The 24317-nt window shown below is 48.8% G+C and overlaps 1 protein-coding gene and 1 long non-coding RNA gene across 14 annotated transcripts in view; both read right to left on the bottom strand.

Annotated features, from left to right (window-relative positions):
• LOC143443843 (uncharacterized) overlaps nucleotides 1–8161 on the bottom strand; it is a 37799-nt gene extending 29638 nt beyond the window's left edge. For 8 of the 11 annotated variants that reach the window (XR_013113150.1, XR_013113145.1, XR_013113152.1 and 5 more), the window contains exon 1: nucleotides 7386–8161. This is a non-coding gene — a long non-coding RNA (uncharacterized LOC143443843). The remainder of the gene's footprint in view (nucleotides 1–7385) is intronic. The other 3 variants (XR_013113143.1, XR_013113144.1, XR_013113151.1) reach the window with 3 other exon arrangements.
• A 2381-nt stretch (nucleotides 8162–10542) lies between these two features.
• On the bottom strand, nucleotides 10543–15680 carry Nkx2-1 (NK2 homeobox 1). Of its 3 annotated transcripts, none has more exons than XM_076941858.1 (3): nucleotides 15034–15680; nucleotides 13395–13780; nucleotides 10543–12490 (listed from the first exon to the last, which is right to left on the bottom strand). In XM_076941858.1, the coding sequence occupies exons 2-3, from the start codon at nucleotides 13765–13767 to the stop codon at nucleotides 11745–11747; spliced, it is 1119 nt and encodes a 372-aa protein (XP_076797973.1). In that variant the 5' UTR covers nucleotides 13768–13780; nucleotides 15034–15680; the 3' UTR covers nucleotides 10543–11744. The 3 variants fall into 3 exon arrangements, with proteins under 3 accessions (XP_076797973.1, XP_034370346.1, XP_076797972.1); XM_034514455.2 differs by lacking the exon at nucleotides 15034–15680 and adding an exon at nucleotides 14530–14835; XM_076941857.1 differs by lacking the exon at nucleotides 15034–15680 and adding an exon at nucleotides 13881–14524.
• Between the last annotated feature and the right edge of the window lie 8637 nt (nucleotides 15681–24317).

Below are 24317 nucleotides of genomic sequence, written 5' to 3'. Positions count from 1 at the left end.
GAGACCCAAGTTTTGTTTTCCGTGTGAAATATCGGGAGACGCTAACCCCAAATGAGTGACAGGATTCGATCCGTGGCTTCGCATTCATTTGAACGCTAGAAATAAATAAATAAACAAACAAACAAACAAACACATTAAGACTTTTGAAGACTCTGATTTTAGGAGAGATGAAACAAATTCGCCCCAAAGATGGAAGGAAATCTTTGCTTCCAAAATTATCAAAGACTAGGAACAGGGCAGGCAGTGCGAGCCGCATGCGCTCGGCTCGGGTGGAGTTCCCGCAGAGCCTAGTTCTTCCACGGAAAAAGCCCGACGGCAGAACCTCCCAGGCCCGTGTTCCGGACGCACACGACCTCAGGCCACTGGAGCTGAGCGAAGGGCGCCGACGGCCCTCAGCCTGGACCACCTCCCTCCTTGCCAGATCGGCCGGTACTGCCGCGATCCCTCCCGGAGACCTCACCCTCCTGGCCCGGCCGACTCAGAGCGAGCTGGTGCTTCACAGCCGCCCAAGCGTCTCAAATGAGCACTTCGGCCGGTCACCACCCAAATGAGGTCCTTATTCAGGCAGGCAGTGTCATGCTGGGATATTTAAAAGGTTGTGATGCAGCTAAAATACTTCACAGCGTGTGTGACCCTTAAAATAGAAAGGGTCCGGGTGCCCCAGCGCTCCAGAGATGCCCCCTAAGGGGGTCGAAGTGGGGTGGGGACTTCCTTGTAGCTAGATAGAACCCTCCCAATAGGCCCGAACAGTCTTTGGGCTCAAAGACTATGTGCGCCCCGCGGAGCCAGCTGGCCCTAGCCCGTTATTTTTGTTGTCATTATTGTTTGATTAACTGCTTTGTTTTGGGGTGGGGTCAGCCTCTGCCAAAACACCGCCCTAGAGGAGCAAGGTCTTCCATCTTGGGAAACTTAGGACTCCAAAGTGAGGGCTGTGAACTGGGATCCTGTCTCAGACCCAGGCGATCTTTCCACCCTCTTCCTAGACAGCTGGGCTGCACTTCACGAGAGGGTTTCCTTCAGGTCATGCTCGCAGGAACTAAAAGAACTCAAGTCTGTTCAACAGCATGCCTTCCAACTTTTGACGGATGTAATGGGACATATGTTTCCAAGAAAGTTTGTTTCCACAGAAGTTTCCTGAAGTCATTTTCTTTCTTTCTTTCTTTTTTAATTTAATTTTTAAAAGAAAGAATCTAATGTCATACCTCCCCATAAATGCACCCTTTGCTTCCAGGCTCCCACTAATTTGTACCTTCTTGGGGGACAGAGCCCAATGTTGTCAAGAAGGATTAGCAAGATGGACTAGAAAGGGTGGGTGGGCTTGGGCTGAAACGAGGAGCTCTTTGACTTGTCCTGCCAAGATGGTTCCTATTCTTGAGCCCTGACAGTATCTTCTAGAACTGCTCCTTCTCTCCAAGGCTATTCCAGACAAATGTGCCCCGACCTCCACTTGGAACTATCCTTCTGTGGGGCTGTTTTCCTCCCTCTCCCGTTACTGATCTTAATGGGATCTCTTTAGACAGTTCTTTTGGTTTTCCCTGTCATGTTTCTTGCATGTCCCCTGACAGGCAGACCTTGGCCACTCTTTGATCTTCTTACTCCCCACATGCCCTCCCATGTAGACCTCCCTGGCTTTTACAGTTTACCCCATCCACTTTATCTGCTTCTCCTTTTAGTGGTGGCATTAAGACAATGACACTGAGTTGCCTACAAAATAAGACTGCATCTCTGAGTCTGGAATTGGATTTAAAAAACGTAAGTAAAACAGGCGTGGAAATGAAGTGGAAAACAAGAGGGAATGGGTGGGGGAGTCACATCAGACCACACAAATTAAGATTCTCGCCTCCTCACGAAGGCAGGCCAAGATTTTCTCCCTCGAGGTCTACATCTGAAGACTTGGTCTAGGAATACTGATCCTGATACCTTTGGCCCCCAAAGGGGATAAGCACAAACCAGCCTTCACTTCTAGAGTAGCCGTTACTTGCTGTGAGCTTGTGAAGCTCTTGTATGGCTGCAGCTTCTTGCCCCAGGAGTCTGCTCTGGCTCTCTGTGGCTCTGTTACCATGTTCCTATGTACTACCCAGACAAACCCACTCTTCACTCTGTCCCAAGCCAGAAAAGACTAGTCTGGGTTCTGCTGATCCCAGCTTCATACTCACCTCCTCCCAGTTGTAGGATCTCTGTCCTCCCAGGTTGCAAAGGTGGGGAGTCTGAACCCTTCCTGCTGAGCAGGCCTTACTTCTCCCTCACCCCTCCTCCCAAAGTGGACCGAGCCCCCAGACAATCATATCCATAGGATAGGTTTGGGGGGAAAACAGAGAGCTTTGGGGATGGTGGAGGTAGTATGAGGGTGGTGGTGTCTTTAGATTCTTGTGGTCCTTGTCTTTGGTCCCTTTAAAGAGAATACTGGGGTCTTTTTCATTTCTCATTTTAGAATTGTTTTGCAGAAAATTGGGAAAAACAGAAGCCCCCCCCCCCACTACTCCCCATCACGACTCTGTCTATTGGTTCTCCTGAGATCTTCCCAGAAAGAAAACACTTTACACAGAATTCTAAAACTACCCTTGTTTAAGAAACTCCAATCTGAGACTCACAATTTATCCCCCATTTGAAATTAAAATGAGGTACATTCCATTACTAGAGTTTCAGACTGCTTGAAAGTTAGATATTGTTATCTGAGAAGACACTGAACTTTCTTTTTCTCCCCCCATCAAACAGCTGTGGTATCCTTTGGTTTGGATTTTCTTTTCTTTTTAAAAGTTTTAGTGGTTTATTTATTTTTATTTTATATGCATTAGTGTTTTGCCTGCAACTATGTTTGTGTGATTGTTGTATTCCCTGAAACTAGAGTGACAGACACAAGCTGCCTTGTGGGTGCTGGGAATTGAACCTGGGTCCTCAGGGAGAACAGCTGGTGCTGTTAACCACTGATCCCTCTCTGCCCCTGCCCCCCCCCCCTTTGGGTTTTCTTAAAGTTTTGTTGTTTGTTTCTGTTGTTGCTGCTGCTGCTGCTGTTTAATTTTTTCAGGTTAAACTCTTGGATCAGTATCCCGATCCAATGAATTAATATTTATATGTTCTGGAGTTCAGAATTCATCGAAGCTTGCTAGCTCTAGGGGTGCGTGTGTGGTTTCTAGAGCCCCGCAGAGGGGGTATGGTGGAGTAACCAGGCATCGAGCAACAAAAAAATTGAGACTCACAGCTGGATAGACAGTCACCCGCTGGGGTGAGGCAGGGGGTGGGCTGGGAATCCCGGAGCTGAGGCTGTGGGCTCCGTGCTGCGGTTGCGGCTTCGCCTCGGGTGAAGCCTTGGGCAGGAGTTGGAAGGAGAGGGGAGTGGGTAGGGGGTTGCCGGCAGGAAGCCGGTGGCTGTGGGCAACTGCTTGTCTTGGTTCTGAATGAAAAGATCGGAAAACAGCTCTGAGATTTCAAGATCCCATACTTTTCAATAAGACCCCGACAACCAATTTGGAGCCACCAGGCCGCAGAGGGCCCCCATGTCTTGAGCTGTGGAATTGCAAGGTCGCCGAGTTTTCCCCGGGTTTTCTTCCAGGCTCTACACCTCTGCACCAAGTCTGGGGTTAGTATCCTGCACAAAGTAGAGGGCTGCATGGCTCACGTGTGGGAACTTTAGTCCTAGGCAACACCTTTTTAAAAACACGAGTGGTAATCAGCATGGAGGAACATAATTAACATGGAATCTTTCTGGCCATTTCTTCCTGGAATAGAATGCCGATTTTAAAGCAAGTAAGTTATATATCTAACAGGAATATTTCATTCATGTTACCCTGGGACTAGAAACACACGAGCCTCACAGGTGATACACGGGGACTAAAAGATGCACAGGTCTGAGACTAGAAGAAAATATTTAGTCCTTGCCTACAGATTCTGTCGCCCATCATCTGCTCTTAATGCGCTCTGTGTCCGGCTCTTATGATTGCAAATGGCCCTGTTTTCAAATGGAAATAAGACTTGCAAACTGATTATGTGTATTGAATCAGAATCACTCACTAGATCCTCTTGTTTAAAATGGATTGGGGAAGAAAAGAAAAAAAAAGGATGACGGCTGCAGGCCTCTGTAACCAGCGCCCTCTCTTCTCCGGAAGACCTATCTGTTTTGCAACTTCTTGCCATTTGAACACATTTCAGCCAGATAATTACGCTACCATTGTGTTAAGGCCCAAAGCTCACACACCATCCCCGCAGCTCCTCCCAGCTATCCCTAGAGCAGCCCCACCATCATTAACCCTTAAACCACACACCCCCTACCCAGCATTGATCCACTTCACCACAACACTTGGGCCCATTCGCTGTATCTAGCACCTCTCAGATGTCACAGCCAGGAACAGAAGCACACACTTTCTCCGGGCACAGTTCTTCAATAACCTCTCTGCTTACCTTTTTTTCCAGTCCTCGCTCCTCTTTCCTGGCTTTTCCAGGAAGCAAAGAACACGTATCAATAGGCTCCCAACTTTCAGAGTCACACAACCTATAGAACCTGAGGAGCAAGCCATGCCAAAATTTAAAAAAATAATAATAATAATTTTGTGTTTCTGTTGCGTTGTCCTTTTAGAAAGTTTTCCTACAGGAAAGTTAATGCTAAGGTGGTTGGATAACACCACAGATAGGAGATGTTTTCTCTGTATTCCCATCTAGTGCTGCATGATGGACTGTGGAAAAGAGAGCTTCTTATTGTTGTTAAGTATTTCCAGGATGGTTTTTTTTTTTCTATTTAATTTCAGTATGAAGACTCTATGGTTGTCTAAGCTTAACCTGTTCTACCAGATGTGGGTATGGTGTAGTGCAACGATTTTAAAATTGACTGCACCTATTCTAGCCTCAGCACTGCAACCAGGGAGCAGCAAATAATGGCCAAGTAACAATGCTGGGCGATGCTAACTAACTAGAACTTCTGGCTGGCTGGCTAGAGACAGGGACGTGCATGTTTTTGACTCAGGGCTGCATCCGCCCCCCCCCCCCCCAGCAAAGTCGTGAAATGAAATAATCTACCAGTCTTCCACCCTCCCACTTCCCGTATTCCCTCACACAAGCCTGCAGACCTTGAGGCACCAAGGAGTGGCCAGGTCTGGAGAGACAATTAATCCTCTGAAGTAGCCTGCCTCTGCAAGCCTATTTAGAAACCTGGTTCTCTGGTAAAGATCTATGAGGGCTCTAACAACTTTGTGGGCAGGATAGTCAGCTCGGTAAATATTGTCTGGGTATCTTGAGTTAGGGCCTAATAAGTGACTGGCTCAGAGGACTGTTAAAGCAATTCTCAGGTTTACATCCCTGTGTTCACGGTGTGCAGTGCATGTGCCAGGGAGATCAGGTACGTCAGTAGCATGCAGACCAAATAAACCGGGGGTTTCTCTAGCACTTTTGGAAACCTCAAGCAACATCTTTGAGAAGTAGAAATTGAAAGAAGGTGGTTTTTCTGGGTGATTCTCACAGCATCATTTCAGGCACAGTAAGTGGCAGGGGGGGGACACCCAAGGGTTGTTTCTCATTATGTGTGGGATAATTTCTCACAGTTCAGAAATAAATTTTAACAGCAATCACCCAAAAGCCCTAGAAATGAGACACTCCACCAACAGTTTCTGCTCCTGACAACTGAGTGCTAACAGGCAAAGACAAGATTTCCTAGAATATGGGAGGCGAGGCGGGCTCTCTTATTTTCACTACTATGCATAGGCCCACACAAAGAGACCATTTGATACCAATAAAAAAGCAGAAATGATTCTTTTTCTATCTTGTTTTGGTTTTCTTGGAGAGGTGGTACTATCCTTACCAACTCATCATAAGTAGACATTGCCAGTCCAGTAAGAGAATACCATAAGATGTCTTGTGCACAGATATGTCTCAGGCACCTTGATAATAAATGATGTCAATGTCTCCACGCATAAGTAGTCTTCTAGAGTTTCACATGACAAGAAATAAACATCCCAATTTAAAATGGGCCAAAATAAGGATTTTTTTTTTGTTTATCTCTAAGGGAAACTCGGTTTCATTTGCTGTCTTGAGGTAATAGACACAGTCAACTTTCTTCAATATGATATTTTCTGCAGCATCAAGCTCTGTACTTGAATTTCATTTTTAAAAAATCTTTTGAATAGGTACATAAAATCACATGCATGCACGCGCGCACGCACACACACACACACACGCACGCACGCGCGCGCGCGCGCACACACACACACACACACACACACACACACACACCACCCATTTTCACCTCTATACCTACATCTAAACTTTCATACAAAGTAGGTAGAAACAGATGTGACTATCTGATCGGAGGAAAGCGGGCATTCACTAAGTCCTAACACTGACGACGTTTGTGTTTATGTTTTTATTTATGTTTCAGGCATGGCACAGCAGCAATAAACTTATATTGGAAACTCCTACCCCCAACCAAAGACATTCAATAGGAAAATGTTACCCCAAATTATGCAAAAAAGCCATAACAATAAAGGGGACAGATGTCTAGGAAGCAGAAATAAAACGGAAACTCATCAAATGAGAGGGACAGAGTCCGAGGGTGCACCTAGATGTTCTCCAAGTTGGCATTAGGTCGCTATCAAAAAGAAATACAGCCGCCACTTCACCTGTGGTGGCAAGAGCAATGCTGTCTTACTGACCTAGCTCTTCCTCCATTCCTTTAAGATATCACCATCAAAGAAAGTTCAGAAATGCAAATGTGTGGGGTGGGGGTGGGGGTGGGGGTTCATGCCGCCCTTGACTCAGCCCTTCAGTAAAATACATACTTTCATCCATACCATTTCCTTGAGACGCTGAGAGGGTGACTGGAGAGGGGCCACACCTTCCAAAAGCCACTCACTTGAAGAGACACCAGAAAACTTTTTGTTGAGGCAGGATCCCAAACTGGGTGCCACTGAAGGTGGGCTGAAGCTCCAGGAACACAACCATACAGTGAAGCACACACAACCAGTAAGGTAGCAAGGACGGATGAAGGTGGCTTCAGGCATCTGGGAACAGGCTGAGCAAGGGAAACACCGTCCCCATTCCTCCTAATACCCTTAGGCCATATCTTTTCGTTTGAAAAAAAGCTTCCAAACAGCCAAAGAATCATGTTATCTCAGATTCACATTTCCCAGTGGACTTCCCCACTAATAAAATCGTCTGCTTCACTCTAATAACTGAGGAGGGATAGGAAGGAGGAGCAGGAGAAACTATGCCTTGAAGGATTCGAGGCAGCATCCCCCAACCCCTTGTTTATAGAAAATGAACCTCTGCCTGGCTTACTTTAGCTCAGGAAAGGGGTCAGCCTGTATCAGCACGGTTCACACAGATTCTGTATTCCCCCCTCCCTTATCTTAAATTGACCCGCTTTTAAGATAAAGACATAATAGAGAAAGCATTGACCTTACCTGGTCCCTAATGAGTTGGAAGTCAGAAAACCTCTCTCTCGTTCCTCTTATCTGGGATCGCCTGAGAAGAGACTCAGGTCTTGAGACAGCTTCTCAGTCCTCACCGCCGCCCAGACTCCGGGCAGCGCCAAGAGTGTGCAGCCTCGAAAGTCTGCGAATCTTCCTGGGCTTTCAAAATCAAAGCCAGATCCAAACATCGCCAATGGAGCTCTCAGATCCAGACTCGGAGCATTTAAAAATCTCTTGGAAGACTCCCAGTCAAGGCCGTGCTATGAAAGGCCAAGCACTAAGCTGTGGCACGGAGCGCTGTCTCCTCGAGGCCCTGACAGCCCCGCAGTCGTGGACTCCGGTCTCGATGCTCGCTAACTGGACCCAGACTCCTCTTACCTTGTTTTCACCGGCCCCAAAGCTATCTCCACCTGGCTGGCCCCTATCTCCAGTGTATTCCCTCAAACTGTGACATTTCTTTCCTCCTCCGCCTCTTGGCCTTTAAGACCCCAGCTATATCCTAATGGATGGCTGCACCATCCCGGGATCCCTTCCTCCCCTGCTTAAGGCGCCTCTGTCCTGTAGTTTTCGCCACTTCTCTAAGCCCAACCAATCCACCGCTCTCCAGCTGAGAGAACTGCTTCCCCCTTCTCTTCGGCCCCAGGGCTCGGGGTTCCCAGGCTGGGGCGGGGGTGGGGAGCCGCTTTGGGATGCTAAACATCAAACAAGCCAAGCCTGGGGTTTCAGGCCCCGAAGCCACTAGAGCGGCTCTCCAGGGCTCTCGAGAAAGTCCTCGTGTTTACACGGCGGGGTTGGGGTGGGGTGGGGGAGAGGAGCAAAGAGGAGGATGCTGTCTGCAAAATCCCCCCACTGCCTGAACCATCGCGGCCTGGAGTTGGGTGGGATGCTTCTAGGGCAGTTTTTAGGGCATTTGTTCTATCGCCTCACTGGGGAAGCTTTCCCTTCTTCCACCATCTCAGTGCCAGGGTATCTCCAGAATGTTTATTTCTTTTCCTGGGAGGTCAGAACCGACCTGAGCCTGAATTTTTAAAAGCCCCAAATAAGGGACGGTCCCTTTTAGATGCTGACCCGGCTGTAGGTTGTGTGGGTGGCAGGTCTTCCCAAACTGTGGAAACCCAGTTAAACCCAGCTCACCTTAAACCCAGCACCTAGTTTCCTAAAGAGACAGGACCCAACCTGCATCCCAAGGTTGCTTCTGTAACTGACACAAGTTCCCTAGGTAGGAGCTGGAGTGATTGACGGCAAGAGAGGACCAAAGCCTAGTTTGTTGGGTTTCATCCCTAGAGCCCTGTGAATTCACCTATCCCGGGGACAAGTAAACAAGACTTCAAGCTAAGACTGCGACTGCGGAAGAATGTATTTGCTAGGAACTCCAACTAGCCCAAGGAAGATAAGGCAGAGTGTTACATTACCCTCAAATTGTTACTCTGCTAGAATGCAGGGAGAGGGAGCCCGGGCAGCTTAGTGGCTAGAGACGGCTAGGCTCTGTCTGGGCTTCTGCTGGCGAGTGGGACTGGTTAGGCTAAACTCACCCCTCACTTAGGAGTTGAACATCAGCTGCCAGCACCTGCCTCTCTGAACACAGCCTGCACTCCTTGTCCCAACAGAAATAATTAAAATTTCCTAGTTTTGTTTTTCCGAAATATGAAAGTCTGCTAAGAGTTACCCCACACATACCCTGTAGACTCTCAGTAGAGTCAACCAACTGTCCTTTCAGACAATCAGAGTACCTTCAAGATAGGAGAAACCATATCCCAAGAGCCAGGACTGGTTTTCTCAGGAAGAAAGCTAGCCCCAGCTCCCATTCCTAAGGCACCATAAGGTAGAAATTCCCTGGACATCAGTGAAAAGACTGTTGGATTCAAGCCCATGCCTTTAAAAAACAAACAAACAAACAAACAAACAACAAAAGACAAGAAGAAAACCAAACCAAACCAAAACAAAACCCAAGGTCTTTGGGGAGAGGTGCAGAGGAGAAAAGTTGAAAACATAATGTGATAGAAGATGAAGGAAGGAGGAAAGACTGGAGGCTAGAAGGGAAAAGTGACCTTGTGTCAAAAGTTAGTCAATCATCATAACAGATCCATGCAGGCACCTGGTGTCTATCTGCAGCCCTTACGCTGCCTTGCCTGTTCCGCTCTGCTAGGGGTGACCATAAAAAGCAACAGTTCGCACAAGGAGCTATAGTTTTTGTCTCTGTGCTTAACTACTCTTTTGCCAGTCATCTCCCACCCCCCACCACAACTGTAATTGTTTCCCCAACATACATATCTGATAACGGAGATGGAAAAGTCATAAATGGGAGGCGATTTTTAAAACTATTTTGGTTTTGTTTTGGAGAATTGATAGAAAGTTGGGGATAGGAGAAAGATTAATTGCTGGAATTAGGTCTCCAGATAGGGAATGACTGGGATAGAGAACCCTCAGCTCCCAGTGTCTCCACAGAGGCACGCCTAAGCTGGCTACCAAGTCTACATCAGACAATACAGGGTTCTTGGGGGTCAGGGGGAGCTCACGATCCCTGAGCTCCAGGGATCTCATTTTAGAGTGTTGAAATAAAACCCAGCAACACTTTTGAAAATAGCCACCAAACAAATTTGAAGTGTGAGAAATTTGGGTGGGAATTAGACATACAGGTTTGGCATTCGAATGTACAGAAGCAATTTATTCACTAAAACTGATAGTTCTTTTGCAGTTATTTTAAATGGTTGAGTCAGATGTGGAAGACCAGCTTTCGAGGCTCTCCCACCCAGCCCCCCAAAAATTAAACAAAAATAAAGAAAAAAACTAAACCACAAAAGCTTGGCTCTTTAAAAAGAAAAAAAAAAGCCATTTTTTTCTTGCTCTATCACTCCCTTCTAGAGAACTAGTCTACTTTTCACTCTCTCTACTAACTAGTCCCAGGACTGCTTAAGATTTGGTTCCACTAAAGTTTGAAACTGAGCAAAATTCCTTCTTCTTCAGGATAGAAACTCTGGAATTGGCTTCCTTACCTGCATAAGAATCCCTGAGCTCAAACAAACCCACGAATTTAGAGCCCATCAGACTTGACCCCAACCGCCATCCCGAACCCATTAAAAGCCAAATCAAAACCAAACAAAAAGAAAAGGGTCTTAATCAGAAAAAGCGTCTTTTTTTTAATTCGTATAATTTATTAGAAGCTTCTTAGGAACTATATTTAAGCCAAATATCTACATAAGTTACAACAGAAAAAGAGAAAAAAAAAAAAAAAAAAAAAAAAAAAGGACCGGTGCTGCAAATACCAAACTGCCAAATAATATACACAGGTTCGTCAATGCCCTTTTTAAAAAATGAGGGGCCGGGAACTGGGGCTGGGGTTCTTTTTACAACATAATGTACAGATTACTAAAAACTAGGCATTTAGTCCAACTTTTGACAGCATTTTACAGCTACAAGTTCACATCAAACCTAAAACAATTTTCTGAAAGGCCAGCCTGAACCTATAGGGCCAGAGGGCGCCTGGGAGGGGACACTTCCTTTGTGTCAGGTACAAGTGGGTTGTGCTGAAGAATCTTTCCTCTCTCCAGCTTCTGTCCTCCATTCTGAAACAAACAAATAAAAAATCTTGGTATATACAAGCAAGCTCGCTTTACTGGCAGAGTGCATCCACAGGGAAGTTTCCCGAGTTCAGGGCCATAGAAGCATAGTGCAGGCTCCAAAATTGTGCCACGCCTAAGCTTGGGAACCCGTCTGAACTACCAGAAAGACACCCCAAATTTGTTCTCTGTCCTTCTCTGTTTAAAGAATCCGTAAAGGGTTGAATTTGCTTGACTGTTTCTATTTTCTTTTTATGTTAAAAAAAAGTCCACAAGTTTAAGGTATGAAAGAGAAAGGAAAGAAGGAGAATAAAGAAAGAAAGGAGAAGGAAATGTAGAAGAGGAGGGGGAGAAAGAGAAAAGGAAGAGCGTGGACAAGGAAGAAGAAGAAGAAGAAGAAGAAGAAGAAGAAGAAGAAGAAGAAGAAGAAGAAGAAGAAGAAGAAGAGGAGGAGGAGGAGGAGGAGGAGGAGGAGGAGGAGGAGGAGAGGAGGAGGAGGAGGAGGAAGAGGAAGAAGAGGAAGGAGAGGAAGGAGAGGAAGAAGAGGAAGAAGAGGAAGAAGAGGAAGAAGAGGAAGAAGAGGAAGAAGAGGAAGAAGAGGAAGAAGAGGAAGAAGAGGAAGAAGAGGAAGAAGTAGTCCAGCAGTTTGGTCTTTGTGTACTTTTCCTTGGTCTAAACATAAACAGGTTCTTAAGAAAAGTAGAAGCGCGTGGAGCAGCGGGCGAATGGTGGTCTTTGCGGAGGGCAGAGGGGAAGCAGTGAGGTCGCGCTGGGCTCGGGCGCCTCCCACGTTTCACCAGGTCCGACCATAAAGCAAGGTAGAGCAAGACATGGCTCCATAGTCCGAGCCCGAAGAGTTCAGATGGGATAGGCTGGAGACCTGGCCTTGCAGCGCTGCGGGGCTGGCTGCGTGGTGCGCCAGGTCCGGGGACTGCCCTGCGCTGCCCGGCTGGTGGCCTGGGTGTGCTCCTAGACCCGAGCCACCGCTGCCCACCGAGATGGCAGCGGCAGCCGCTTGCGCCGCCTGCGCCTGCTGCTGAGCTTGTTGCTGCGCGTGGCCTTGCAGGCTAGCGGCTCCCGGTGCAGGGGCGCCCGCCTGGCAGGGTTTGCCGTCTTTCACCAGGACCGGCACGGCCACCCGGCGCGGCGACTGCTGCTGAGCTTGCTGCTGCTGCGGGCATCCCGCGCCACCGCCGCCGCCTCCGCCACCGCCGCTGTCCTGCTGCAGTTGCTGCTGCGCCGCCTTGTCCTTAGCCTGGCGCTTCATCTTGTAGCGGTGGTTCTGGAACCAGATCTTGACCTGTGTGGGTGTCAGGTGGATCATGCTGGCCAGATGCTCGCGCTCCGGCGCCGACAGGTACTTCTGTTGCTTGAAGCGTCGCTCGAGCTCGTACACCTGCGCCTGGGAGAAGAGCACCCGGCGCTTCCGGCGGGGCGCACTGGGCAGCGGGGCCATGTTCTTGCTCACGTCCCCCAGCGAGCCCAGGCCGCCCATGCCGCTCATATTCATGCCGCTCGCCGGGCCCATGAAGCGGGAGACTGTAAGCGACAAACGCACAGCGTCGGCTGGGGCCGGGGCCGGGGCAATCCCACTTTCTGTGCCCTTGGCCCGCCGGCCCCAACTTTCGACGACATCCTCCTCACCTAGGCCGCCTAGTGCTCTTTCCCGAAAAAGGCCCAGTTAGCTGGGGAGTGGCTAGTGCCTTCCCCGGACCGGACCGTGCCGTCGAACTGGTTAAGGATCTCAAGTCTAACTACTCCTCGTCGGTGTCAGTGTCTCTTTAGACCCAGAATGTGCCCTGAGGGAAAAGGGCGCTTCGGCTTCTTTCATGCCCAAGTCAGGAGGGAAACCCAGGGGCGCAGAGAGCTGGGGTTCGGACGGTAGACCCCAACTTCGAGAGCTTACCAAAGGGAACTTTTCACTTTCAAATGCCCCAGCTTCCAGGAGCTTGGCCTCTTGCTTTCTCTCTTGCGAGCTCTAGGTAAGGGCACCCACCCAGCCGACCCATTTGGAGCTCCCTCCAGAGCTTCACGTCCTCCCCAACCCTTCCAGAGACTTTTAGAAATCGAGGCAGCCTGGACCGGGATGCGTCCCAGCAGGGCGGCTCTCTCTGGTCTCTAACTCCTCTGGCCCGAGCCCCTAGCTCCTAGTGGGCCTCCCTCAGCTCCCTGAAATCTTCAGCACCTAAGCCCGTCGTTGGTTCCTGCGGTGGCCGGGTGCCAGCACCTGTCCGCAGGACCCCAGTTCTTCTAAGTGCCTCATTTGAAACCCTTGCCCAGCGGGGGGAAGAAAGTCCAGCGCCCGCACCCCACTCCTACACGAGGCTGTTTGACTGCCCACCCCGATGCTTAGCGCAACCGGCGGGCACCGCACCCAGCGGGCCTCGCTGACCGCGCCTCGGGTGCTCAGCCCGCGGCCCCGCGGCGGGGCGGCCTCACTTACTGGCGGGGAAGCGCGGGTCTGGGTTGGCGCCGTACCATCCGGGGCCTGAAGCGCTGTTCCGCATGGTGTCCTGGTAAGGCGGCAGCTCGCTCATGTTGCCCAGGTTGCCGTTGCAGTAGCCCCCCACGGCGGAGTGCGAGAGCTGGGGCACCCCCGCCGCCGTCATGTGGTAGGCGGCGGTGACGGCGCCGTGGTGCCCCACGGCGTGCTGCTGCATGGCCGCGGCCGGCGGGGCCGCCTGGCCCTGTCTGTACGCTGCGAGAGGAGCCCCGAGGCCGCCGCCCTCCATGCCCACTTTCTTGTAGCTTTCCTCCAGGGGACTCAAGATGTCAGACACTGAGAACGGAGTCGTGTGCTTTGGACTCATCGACATGATTCGGCGTCGGCTGGAGGAGGAAGGAAGAGGAGGAAAAAAAAAAGGGAGAGGGGGAAGGCGAAGCCTCGCTACTTTTTTTTTTCTCCCTTTGCCAAATATTCTGGTGTTACCTTAACGCCGATCTTGTTGGATGTACACGTAACGGAGTGGACCGAGTCCGCCTTAATTGGCTTGAGTGGAGGCTCGGGGGCTGCCTCGCGTTTGTTTTAGCCCGGCGCCAGGTTTTAGGCAGCCACCAGAGGCGGGGCATAAGCGCTAAAGCAACAAGACAATAGAAGCCTACATCTTGCCCGAGATAATTAGCTTACATGCTGATGACAAGGTAAACACCTTTAAGCTTCACTTGTCAAGATTTTTAGGTCTCAAAGAGAGAAAGAAGGAGAGAGAGAGAGAGAGAGAGAGAGAGAGAGAGAGAGAGAGAGAGAGAGAGAGAGAGAGAGAGAGAGAGAGAGAACACCAAAGCATTACTTTCCCCCTCCCTTGGACACCCCCCACCCCCATTTTTGTGGGGTGCCTGTGGCGCGCGAGGAAAAGGCGGGGGGAGGGAAAGGAGGAGGGAACCGAGAGCGGGAGGGCCAGAGGTGGGGTAGAGAATAACCCAAGGGGGAGGAATGGAAAGGAGGACGGAAGGTGAATTCTGCTTTGCAACCAACTTGGGGAGTTACAAAGTGGAACCGCGGTCCAATTCGGACGGGGTTCCGGGGTCAGGGGCTGGTCTTTGGGGAGAAGGGGGCTGAGGAGCAGGGAGCGGGGTTTCACCTGAGCCTGCCGGGGCTGCTCCTCCCTCCCGCTGCGGCCTCCCAGCCCCGCGCCTTCCCACCGCCTCCGGACCACATCGGGCTTCGCTGCGCTGAACCCCAGTCACCACCAAAAGAGTGTGCGAGTCTGGGGATGAACCCTGGGGCTGCACTCTTGGTCTATGTGTCTGTCAGTCTGTCTGCTTCTGCTGCGGCTGTCAGAGGGACACCTCTGCTCCCCGCCCCCTTTCCCCTTACCCGAGAGAGAATCCCAGCGGGCGGAGGGGGAGCTGAGTAGGGAAACGACTGCCTCCGGGAGGCTGTCACCGATCCCCGCGCCACCCCCCACCAAGCTCCTGGCTCCCTAGCGGACCAGCCCCCCCAGCCCACCCCACCCCGCCGCTCCCTTTCTCCACCCCTTTTGCCGGCCCAGGCAAGAACACCGCTGGCCTTCTGAGCTAGGAGGATAAGGGTACGGGGATTAACGTGAGAGTCCACCACAGAAGTTGCCCCATCTCGAACAAACCTGGTGCCCCTGACCCTTGCCCATGGCCTGGATACTTCGGCTTCAGAAGCTGGTGCTGTCTTTCCGAGGACATCCCAGTCCCAGCACCCCAGCTCAGATCCCCGCTGTTTTCCCTCGGGATGCTTCAGTGAAAGCCCGGGCGGGGAGCCGCGTGAGCGCCCGCAGGTCCGTTGCAGAGTGGAACTGAGTCTGAACCCCGGAGGAACTCGTTGTCCGGGAGGAGGCGAATCTCTCGACGCCCGCAACACAGCGGGCGGGAGGCTGGGCTGAGGCTCGCCTCCTCCCGGAGCTCAGCCATGCAAAAGTGCACTCGCTTCCCCGGGAATAACCAAATATCTTTGTCTAAAGTGGCGGCGTAAATGGCCGGTCGCTTTGTGGCCACGCTGGATATTAGTAGATGAGGATCATTCTGCTTCAATTGGGCGCCTCTCATCCGGCTAGCAAGAAACTGCTTAGGAGGAAGTGGGTTTCCTGTCTGAGCGTTCCCAGGCTTCAAGTGTGAGCCCCGCGCCTTGAGGGTCCTTGGGCGCCTGGCAAGGGGGAGCTGTGGGCTGTGCTCCCTAGCAGGGCCGGGGGCGTCAGCCTCATTGCTGTTACCAGGTCAGGATCAGCAGCTAAGTGGGTTACCCAGCCAAGCCCTGCGTGGCACAGATTTGGAGACCACCTCCGTTTTTCTCCTTGGAATTTAAGCATTTTCGTTATTGTTTGTTTTTGTTTTGGCTTTGCTTGTCTGCTGTTTGAGCTTCCTTGGCGCGCTAGAGGCTGGGAGGGCGGAGTGCTTCCTGGCCCGGCAGGTGCCTCCTAGACACTTCGGCGGCCAGTCAAGGAGGCTTCTTGATTTTGGTTTTTGTTTTCACATTTTCTTTCCCCTCCTTGTAGTGAGGGAGCTCCCGATAATGAACAAGCAGTTTTGAACTACTTAATTCAGCAGGGTAGGCTCCTTTCCATTAATAGCAATTACAGTATGGAAAGTTGTTTTATTTGCTTTTTAAGATCTCTCCTTGAAGAGTGCTCTGTACTCCTGCAACACAAAGCCGACGGCTATACTAACATTAGCTTTCCTCGCCACCTACCTCCGTCGTGAAGGGAGGGAAGGCTCTGGGCACCCGCGGGCCTCCCATCTGGGCCCACATTTTCGAACCGCCCCCGAGGTGGGATTGAAGCAGGGAACCCCGACTTTAAACGGCCAGGTGCGTTGTGTCTCGTGTGGCTAAGGACAAGTGGAAAGCACAGCTCTGCGCTCTCCTTTCTCAGGGACTTCTCTGGGGGGCGCTCTCAAGATGAGCTCAGACCCCATCGACAGCACTTTGGTCTACGGTGTCTAGCGTACAGGGAGGGGAAGCCACGCTGGATCAAGTGAACGACAGAAAGGGCAGGCAGAGCGTAATGCAGAGCTGGTCTGAAGGCGTGACCCAGACCTGCTAGCTTTGGGAAAGGAATCGTATTAGGAAGTCCTCCGTCTCCCTGTCTCCCTTTAACCCTATTATTTTATAATTGTTGGTGGTCACAGGAACGCCAAGTGTAGAGTGTCATTTGTCTCTCCCCGTTTTAGTGCCAATTACGGAAGGAGGTTCAGAAGGTTTTTGTGAGATTGAAGCAAAAATCGGGCACACCAAAACACACCCAAAGCTTTGAGGGAAGAAAATTAAGCTCACCCCCAAGCAGTTTCTGTGGTTAATATCACTTCTTCAGGGGCCTGCTAGTCTGGGGTGAAAGGTTTGTTCAACCTTCTACAGTCTCTGAGTCGTGCAGCCACGGCCTTCAGAAACACTAGCAGGTGACCAGTTTGGGAGAGTGTGAACAAGCACGGTCTCAGCTTTAGTGTAACCAGGGGCCGTCTCCAGCTATACAGCACTAGGTGGGGTGCTGATATTCAGTCAGAGTCAGAGAGGTAGAGAAGCCTGGCAACCCCCAGGCTTTACCCTTGGTAGTGGTGGTGGTGGTGGGGAACTGAACTGAGCTTCAAACTTCTCACTCTGGCGCCAACACCAACAGCTGCAATCGAGAACTGGGGAGTAGGGTGAGGGGCTCTGCTTCACTTTGTGACTTGAGCCAAATGAACTTCTCTCGCCATAAACACCCACCATTCTGCATTATTTTCCGTGAGCACTGACACCCATAAGAGTAAGCCTGAGTTCTTAAGAGCTTTGGGAAAAACAAAACAAAACAAAACAAAACAGCCACCTATTTATCTCTGAACTCATCCACGCAACGATCTTGAGAGTTCTCCCCAGGTTCAACTCTCTTTCTGACTAAAGGGCATGCCTCCTGCCTCTCTGGCTCATCTTGCACAGGTCCCACTCAGGTTAAACCAGAGACATTTTTCCTCTCTTGTAGCTGTGGGTTAATACTTGAAAACCTAGTCCACCTCTCATGGCTGGTGCCTCCTGCACTGTCAGTGGACTGATCCTATGGCCTATAGGACAGAGCCCAGCCCTCATAAGGCCATTTCCTGGTTCAGCCCCACTGTCTCTTTGAAAGCTCACCGGTAGAATGCTAGAGAGAGGATGCCCAAACCAGATCCGCCACCTGCCGTACCTGTACCCCTCAGCTTGCTTACTTCTGACGCCAATGAGACCCTTTACATCTGCCTAGGGCACTAAGTGTGTTCCTTCTACTGCTACGGAGTTCAAAGTGGTATCTCACAGTTCATGACTCACTTAGCAACTACTCTTTGAACCCACGCTGTATCAGATATTAGGAGGGCTAGGTCAGAATATCTAGCTATTAACAATCTATATGGCCCTTTCCCAACTATTTGCACTAAATCACTCCAATGACATATAATTACTTTGTAACAAGCATTGAGAAAGGGGGGAGGGGTCCCAGTGAAGTTTTGTGTTCCAGTTTAGCTACCATTTCCCTCACCATTTAGTGCTATGTGTGGGGCAGAAGAAACCCTTGAGTGGAGCTCAGAAATCTTGGTGTCTGAGACCTGGCTTTACCACTTTCTGATTGTGTGAACTCCTACCATCCCCTGGAGCAAATCCCTTCACACACACACACACACACACACACACACACACACACACACACACACGGGGAATGTGGCCTGCCTCATATAACTTTCTGCTTTGCTGTATCAGTTACTTAGATAATCGGTGTGAGACGCTGTGCAGGAGTTTGATCATCTTTAAACCCACACAGAAATTATTGTAATTCAGTCTTTCAGACTTAAACTTGGGGATCAAGCCTCTGATGCTCTGTAAGAGGCAACACCCAACATTCTGATACATACTGCAGGTGTAACATCTTTGCTGTGCTGTGCTCAGGAGGACTTGATGGGGCCGGGGAGATGTCTGGGTGGTTAAGAACACTAGCAGAGAACCTGGATTCTGTTTCCAGCACAGGATTTATGTCTCATAACCTTGTGTAATTCCAGTTCCAAGCAATCTAATGCCTTTTTCTAGTCTCTGCAGAAGCCAGGCATGTACCTTGTGCATATACACATGCAGGCAACACACACCCACGCACACATGCACTCACACACATGTACTCCCTCTCTCTCTCTCTCTCTCTCTCTCTCTCTGAAACACACAGATACACAATTTTTTTTAAAGAGTGGGGTGGAGGTAACCTGGCCAGAGATCCAAGGAGTGCCTTCCAAACATGGTGTCTGGTCTCTGAAAACTTTTCCAAGACCCCTCCTATGCTTTCCCAAGCAAGCACTGAAAGCTTCTTTGGGGTCTTCACTAGGCAGGCTGAGAATCAGAACAGCTTTGGAGTATTGCAAGGAAGAGACCCCACTGCCAATTCTCTTCTTGGCTTAAAACCTTTGAGATATTTCCTTAAGTCATTGCCTGTGGAGACAGAGGGTAGGGCCCTCACAGAGGCTACAGCATCTCCCTCTCTGACTTGAGGAGGATGCTCTTGTGACAATGAGATTTTGCTAGAGTCCTGCCCCCAAGCCTTGGATGGTGGAGGAGGCCACTCTTCCCTTACTCTTCCTTCCGGTCGAGCTATCTTAGGAGTTATGGTCTTGAAATCTCAGTCACAAGTTGTAACCAAAACCCTTACCGGCTCTAAAATTCCGAGGACGCCCCCTGGCGGGACGAGGTTTGAGGTAGGAGTGAATCTGAGGAGTAGATGACAAAAGAAACGGGGAAGTAAGTACTAAATCATACTTTGAAATGAAGGGACTGGATATGTGACAGACAGAGATAAGAACTTGAAGCAGGGCACAGACAGCGCTGGGCACACTCGGAGTTTGCTGAGAGTTGGCCAGGTCGCCTTACTCCTCGGAAGGAGTGGCAGGTGGGGACTGGGAACACCAGCCAGTCAGCATTGCTCTAAAGAGTGTTTTAGAGGCGCTGAACGCTAACAAAGGCCCCTAGGAAAGCGCGGTTGCTTTGTCCCAGGAACTGGGACACCTTCATTTAGCTTTGTATATTATAAATTACTTGTTATTATCATTGGGTGCTGCGGTTGGAACTTGGGACTTCGCGCATGCCAGGCAAGCTCTTTGCAAATGAGCTACATTTCCAGTACCTCGCATTCAGTTTAGGTGATTGACTCTCTTCAGCCTTCTATCACCTTTCAAATTTTGTTGCCTAGAGTATGCTTGCTTTATTTCCTGTGAAGTCGCAAAAGCACGGTTTCCTTCTCCAGTTTTTCTCCTCTACGACCTTTCCCTCTTCCTTAAGTCCAGGTCTCTCCCCTCCTATCCGACACTTGCCCTCAGGAAAAGTTTCTGACAGCCACGGCTGTGTCCCAGGCCCGCTTTGGTGATCCCCGCCTGACAATCTGGATTCCTCTCCGCTGTCTCGGTGTTGAAGCCTGACAGATGCAGACCGAGGCGATCCGCAGCGCTCTCTACTGGTCACCAATAGAAATGTATCTCTACAGCCTCTTGGAGAAGCTTTGCAATTAATTGGGTCATGAAAGGCAGACTGGTAAGTAAGTTGAAAGAGACTGGTAATGGTTACCTTTCCACCCATTCTCTCAACTATTTATCATATTGCACATTAGTTCAATGTATCAGGCTTTTTTCATAGGTGTACTCAAAGCTTTTGCAATATAGTTTGTGATTGACTTAGAACTAACAAGGCACTTTCTTGAAAGATTCCTTCTGTAAATCAGGACTGGAGACGCCACAATACCTAAATTCTTCATTTAATTAGGCTTTAACGTGTAATTGTGTTACAGGAATTTTCTTTTCAAGTCTAAGGGCGAGTGGACATGCATCTGACGGTATAGTGTCTTTTACATCCTGCACTTCCAAAGCCTGAAGAAATGAGAGGTACTTGCTGGGTGGCCTGACACTGAGGGCTCTGCTTTGAGTCCAAGCAGTAATAGAATAGCTGCCAAAACTCTTGGAGCTAGAAGCTTTCTAGAATTATCATCACCTAAGTAAGAACCAAGAGCTCCTGCCCAGGGGTAGTACCACCTACAGACACACCCATAGGCTAATCCTATGGGTTAATTGATTCAGCTAAGACAGTATATCATTCAGGACGGAGCACAGTTATTTCTGTTTGCTTTTAGTCAGGCTAATATTGAGAATCAGGGGCAAGAAATAACTCAGAAATATATTAAAATGAGCAGGCTTAAGGAAAGCACATTTTATGTGGACAGAGTAGAGAACATGGCAGGAGTGGCCACAGAATTAAAGAGAAACTGCATATACTGAGACAACAGGAAAGGTCTTTTGGGGTCCAGATCTATCAACTGAAATCTCCGGGATATAAAACTATGAAGTCACCAAGAGAAACTTTTATTTTAAAAGAGAGTTCTGGGATGCTGTGCTGGAAAAAGCGCTCTCCAGGAAAGGGTTTCCCTAGACTGAGTCACCGTGAAGGTACTGAGAGGCCATTGCAGCCACGGTAAAGGGGGCTTGGTTACTTCTCAAGCTGGTAACACCATCCATATAGTGCTGTGTTTGCGAGTGTAATAAATGAAAGGTTCAGGTCTACAGAGGCTGGCCAGGCTCAGGGAGAACTAAAGGTAGAGTGGGGAGCACGCAAAGAGAGAGCTGCCTGGAGCTCCGGTGTGGAGTTGAGGGAGGCATCTAAGTTGCAATGGAGACTATGTTGCAGAGGCTAGGGCTGTGGCATCTATCAAGGAAACTAGAGGCAACGAGTAGAGCTGCTCCCAGAGAAGCCTCTATAGGATCTGTGCTGTAAACTGCAGCACATATGGGTGGAGCACTGAACCCTATTCAAACTTACACAATGCTACTAGCACATACCCTAGATGCTGGACATCAAGCCATGAGTTGCTTGCCTCGCTGGTCTTTAGTCTTGCTTTGCTTTGGTCTTTCCTTCCCGTGCCTGCATTTTTTCCCTTCTGGAGAGAAATGTTTACTTTGTGCCGTTGTATATTGAGAGTATGTATCTTAATACAATGTTTTCAAGGCTTACCTTGAAACTCAGTAGAGACTTTGGCCTTTCAAAGTCACCACTCTGCCATAATTCTTTTCTTCTGTCTCCTGACATTTTTTTTTTCCTCAGAATCCATTGTTGGATTCCTGCCCTGAATATTTATCCCCAGAGTCCATTAATCATCACCTCTTTCTGAAAGTTCTGAAATTCGAATTTCCAGTCCAGCGCTCTCTCTCTCTCTCTCTCTCTCTCTCTCTCTCTCTCTCTCTCTCTCTCTCTCTCATGCTTCTGGATCACCTTCCAGGCTGTTTCTTCTTGTGCATGTCTATTATGTTTGACTCATTCCAATCTGAGCTTGTGAAGGCTGTCTTGCTGATCGATGCTTGCTTGTGCTCATAATTTAGTAACACTATTAGTATATCCAAATGGTCTTTGCGCCACCACCTGAGCCCTCCAATAAGCTCTCCTAGTAATCAGCTTGGGCTGCTGGAACGAAGGTCAGACTGGTGTCCTACACAACAGTTTTGTTTTTTTTAAAAAAAAGATTTCTTGATTTGTATAGTTTTGGGTATGTATGAGCCCCACATTCGTGCAGCTATCCAAGGGAGAAGATACAAGGGAGAAGATACATGGAACTGGAGTTACATATAATTAGTTGAGAGTTGTCATGTGGGTGCTAGGAACCTAATCTGGGTCCTCAGTAACAGCAGCAAGTGCTCTTACCTGCTATTCTGTCTTTCTCACTCTTTTTTTTTCAAGATAGGGTTTCTCTGTGTAGTCCTGGCTGTCCTGGAACTGACTCTGTAGACCAGGCTGGCCTCGAACTCAGAAATCTGCCTGCCTCTGCCTCCCAAGTGCTGGGATTAAAGGCATGCGCCGCCACCACCCGGCGCGTCTTTCTCACTCTCAAGATGAAGTTCCAGCACAATTTCTTTTCTGTTGAGGACCCTCTCTGGTTTGTAGACAACCAGCACAGTAAAGAAAGATACATAATCACATTTTTTGAGGTTTATTTATCTTTATTTTATGCGTATGGGTGTATGACAGTCTGTCTCTGTACCAAATGCCTGCACTGCCTGTGGAGGACAGAAGAGGGCGGCAGATCCCTGGAACTGGAGTTACAGAAGGTTGTTGGCCACTATTGTGAGTGCTGGAAACAGAATCAGGTTGCATAGTAGAGCAGCCAGTGCTCTTAGTGGGTGAGCCATTGCTACAGCTCTGAGAGGCATACATTTGTGTAAGACCATGGCTTTATTCTGCTAGGGCTCCACGCTCATGATTTGATCTCATCTTGCTGCTCTTTGAAGGTATCCCTTCTAAAATCCAGATATGATCAATATGATAGGATTGAAAGATGATGCCTTTAAAAGTGGCTAGAATGGCTTCTTCCTGCTTAATGAGCTCTAGTCCCTTCCAACACAGATGCCATGAGTCATCTGGCAGCTCACCCCTATGTTCCCTTGTGGTGTTGGCACAAAAGCGTTCCTCTGCTCCAGAGGGTGCAACCGGAAGGTCTGCATCAGATTCTGTCAGCTTGATCATAGCTGACCTTGAATTTTGAAGAATATATTTCTGTTGTTTTTAAAGTAGCTATCATCATGTACTCAGTCATGGATTAATGCTCACCCTAAAGACCTTATTTTTAAATGCAATAGCAGTTACTTAGGACTTCAACAGACATGCGTTAATAGTCCACAGCTCAGCTCATAGCAGCTTCCTAGCCAAACAGCGCTCTTCCCCTCATGCTTCATCTTGGACTTCTCTTAAATCCAGCCCCAGGTCTTCATAAGTGCATCTCTTCTTTCACCACCGGAACCATTGCTATCCATCCCTAGTTGCCACATAGTTGGCTCTTGTTTTAACCATAAGGCTTACTCTGGCTTAGTGCACAATCTTTTCCACAGTTCACAGTGCACTCTATGCCCACAGACAAATCCCCCATCTCCATCTTACATATGGCGATGACCTAAACTGCCTACATTTTGTTCAGTTTTATCAGACTATAGTGGATGCATATTAAGCTGCTTGCATTTTTAGGTATAAAATTTAGTAAGTTTTGACCTTTGTGTACATCTATGAAAATGTGTCCATAAGTAAGAAAATAAACTGGTAATAACTGATACCCAGGGGTTTTTGATGTCTCTTTATAATATTTATCCCGTATTCTTCTATGTTCTCATCTTTGTCACTGGGTGCTTGACACGGTGTAAATCTACACACACTATATCACTTTTTTTAGGATTTTCCATAAATGAAATCAAACTATTTTGACTTTTATTCACTTATTATAATTATCACCAACATTTTTGTACATCAATGTTGATGCTTAAAGATGCTTTTCTTCTGATTCTTGAATACTATTCCATTTTTTTAATTTTAATGTTATTTTATGTATATGGGTGTTTTTCCTGTATACTTGTCTAGGTACCTTATGTGTGTGTGTATTGCTCACAGAGACTGGAAGAGGGTGTCAGAAGCCTTGGAACTGGTGTTAGAAGCAGGAGTGAGCTGCCATGTGGTTGCTGGGAATTGAACCTGGGTCCCTTGGAAGAGTAGCCAGTGCTCGTCATTGTTGAGCCGTCTCTTTGGCGCCAGCATTTCACCTTTATAGTTATACCAAAATATGCTTGTTTCTGAGCGGAAGGTAAGACAATTCACTTGAAGGGATACTAGTTTTCTGAGGCTGCTGTAACAAGTTAGAACAATCTTGAAGTGTTAAACGAACACAGTTCATCTTCTCCCAGGTCTGTGAGCCAGAGTCTGAAATGCACATGTCAGCAGGATGTGTGTACACTCTTCACAGGCCTGGGGTGTTTCCTTTGCGGTCCCTTCTCGATTTTGACATTCATTGACTTGTGACTTCATTTCTCCAATCTGTCTCCAGTTTTACATAACTTCACCTATGTCTTTCTGTATTTCTCTCTTAAAAGATGATTTTGATGGTATTGAGGACACACTGGAAAA

This window comes from Arvicanthis niloticus, chromosome 11, assembly GCF_011762505.2.
Source record: "Arvicanthis niloticus isolate mArvNil1 chromosome 11, mArvNil1.pat.X, whole genome shotgun sequence".
In the NCBI taxonomy this organism is placed as follows: Eukaryota; Metazoa; Chordata; class Mammalia; order Rodentia; family Muridae; genus Arvicanthis; species Arvicanthis niloticus.
Note: the sequence above shows the minus strand (reverse complement) of the source record. Positions and strands in the feature narration are given on the sequence as shown.

Excerpts from the sequence above, each read along its gene's own strand:
- Nkx2-1 (XM_076941857.1), bottom strand. The coding sequence starts at position 14,020 with ATGCCCCGCCTCTGGTGGCTGCCTAAAACCTGGCGCCGGGCTAAAACA. Across the intron at positions 13,781-13,880 it reads CCAACAAGATCGGCGTTAAG|CCGACGCCGAATCATGTCGA; the intron begins GTAACACCAGAA and ends TTCCTCCTCCAG. Across the intron at positions 12,491-13,394 it reads AGACCCGCGCTTCCCCGCCA|TCTCCCGCTTCATGGGCCCG; the intron begins GTAAGTGAGGCC and ends TGTCGCTTACAG.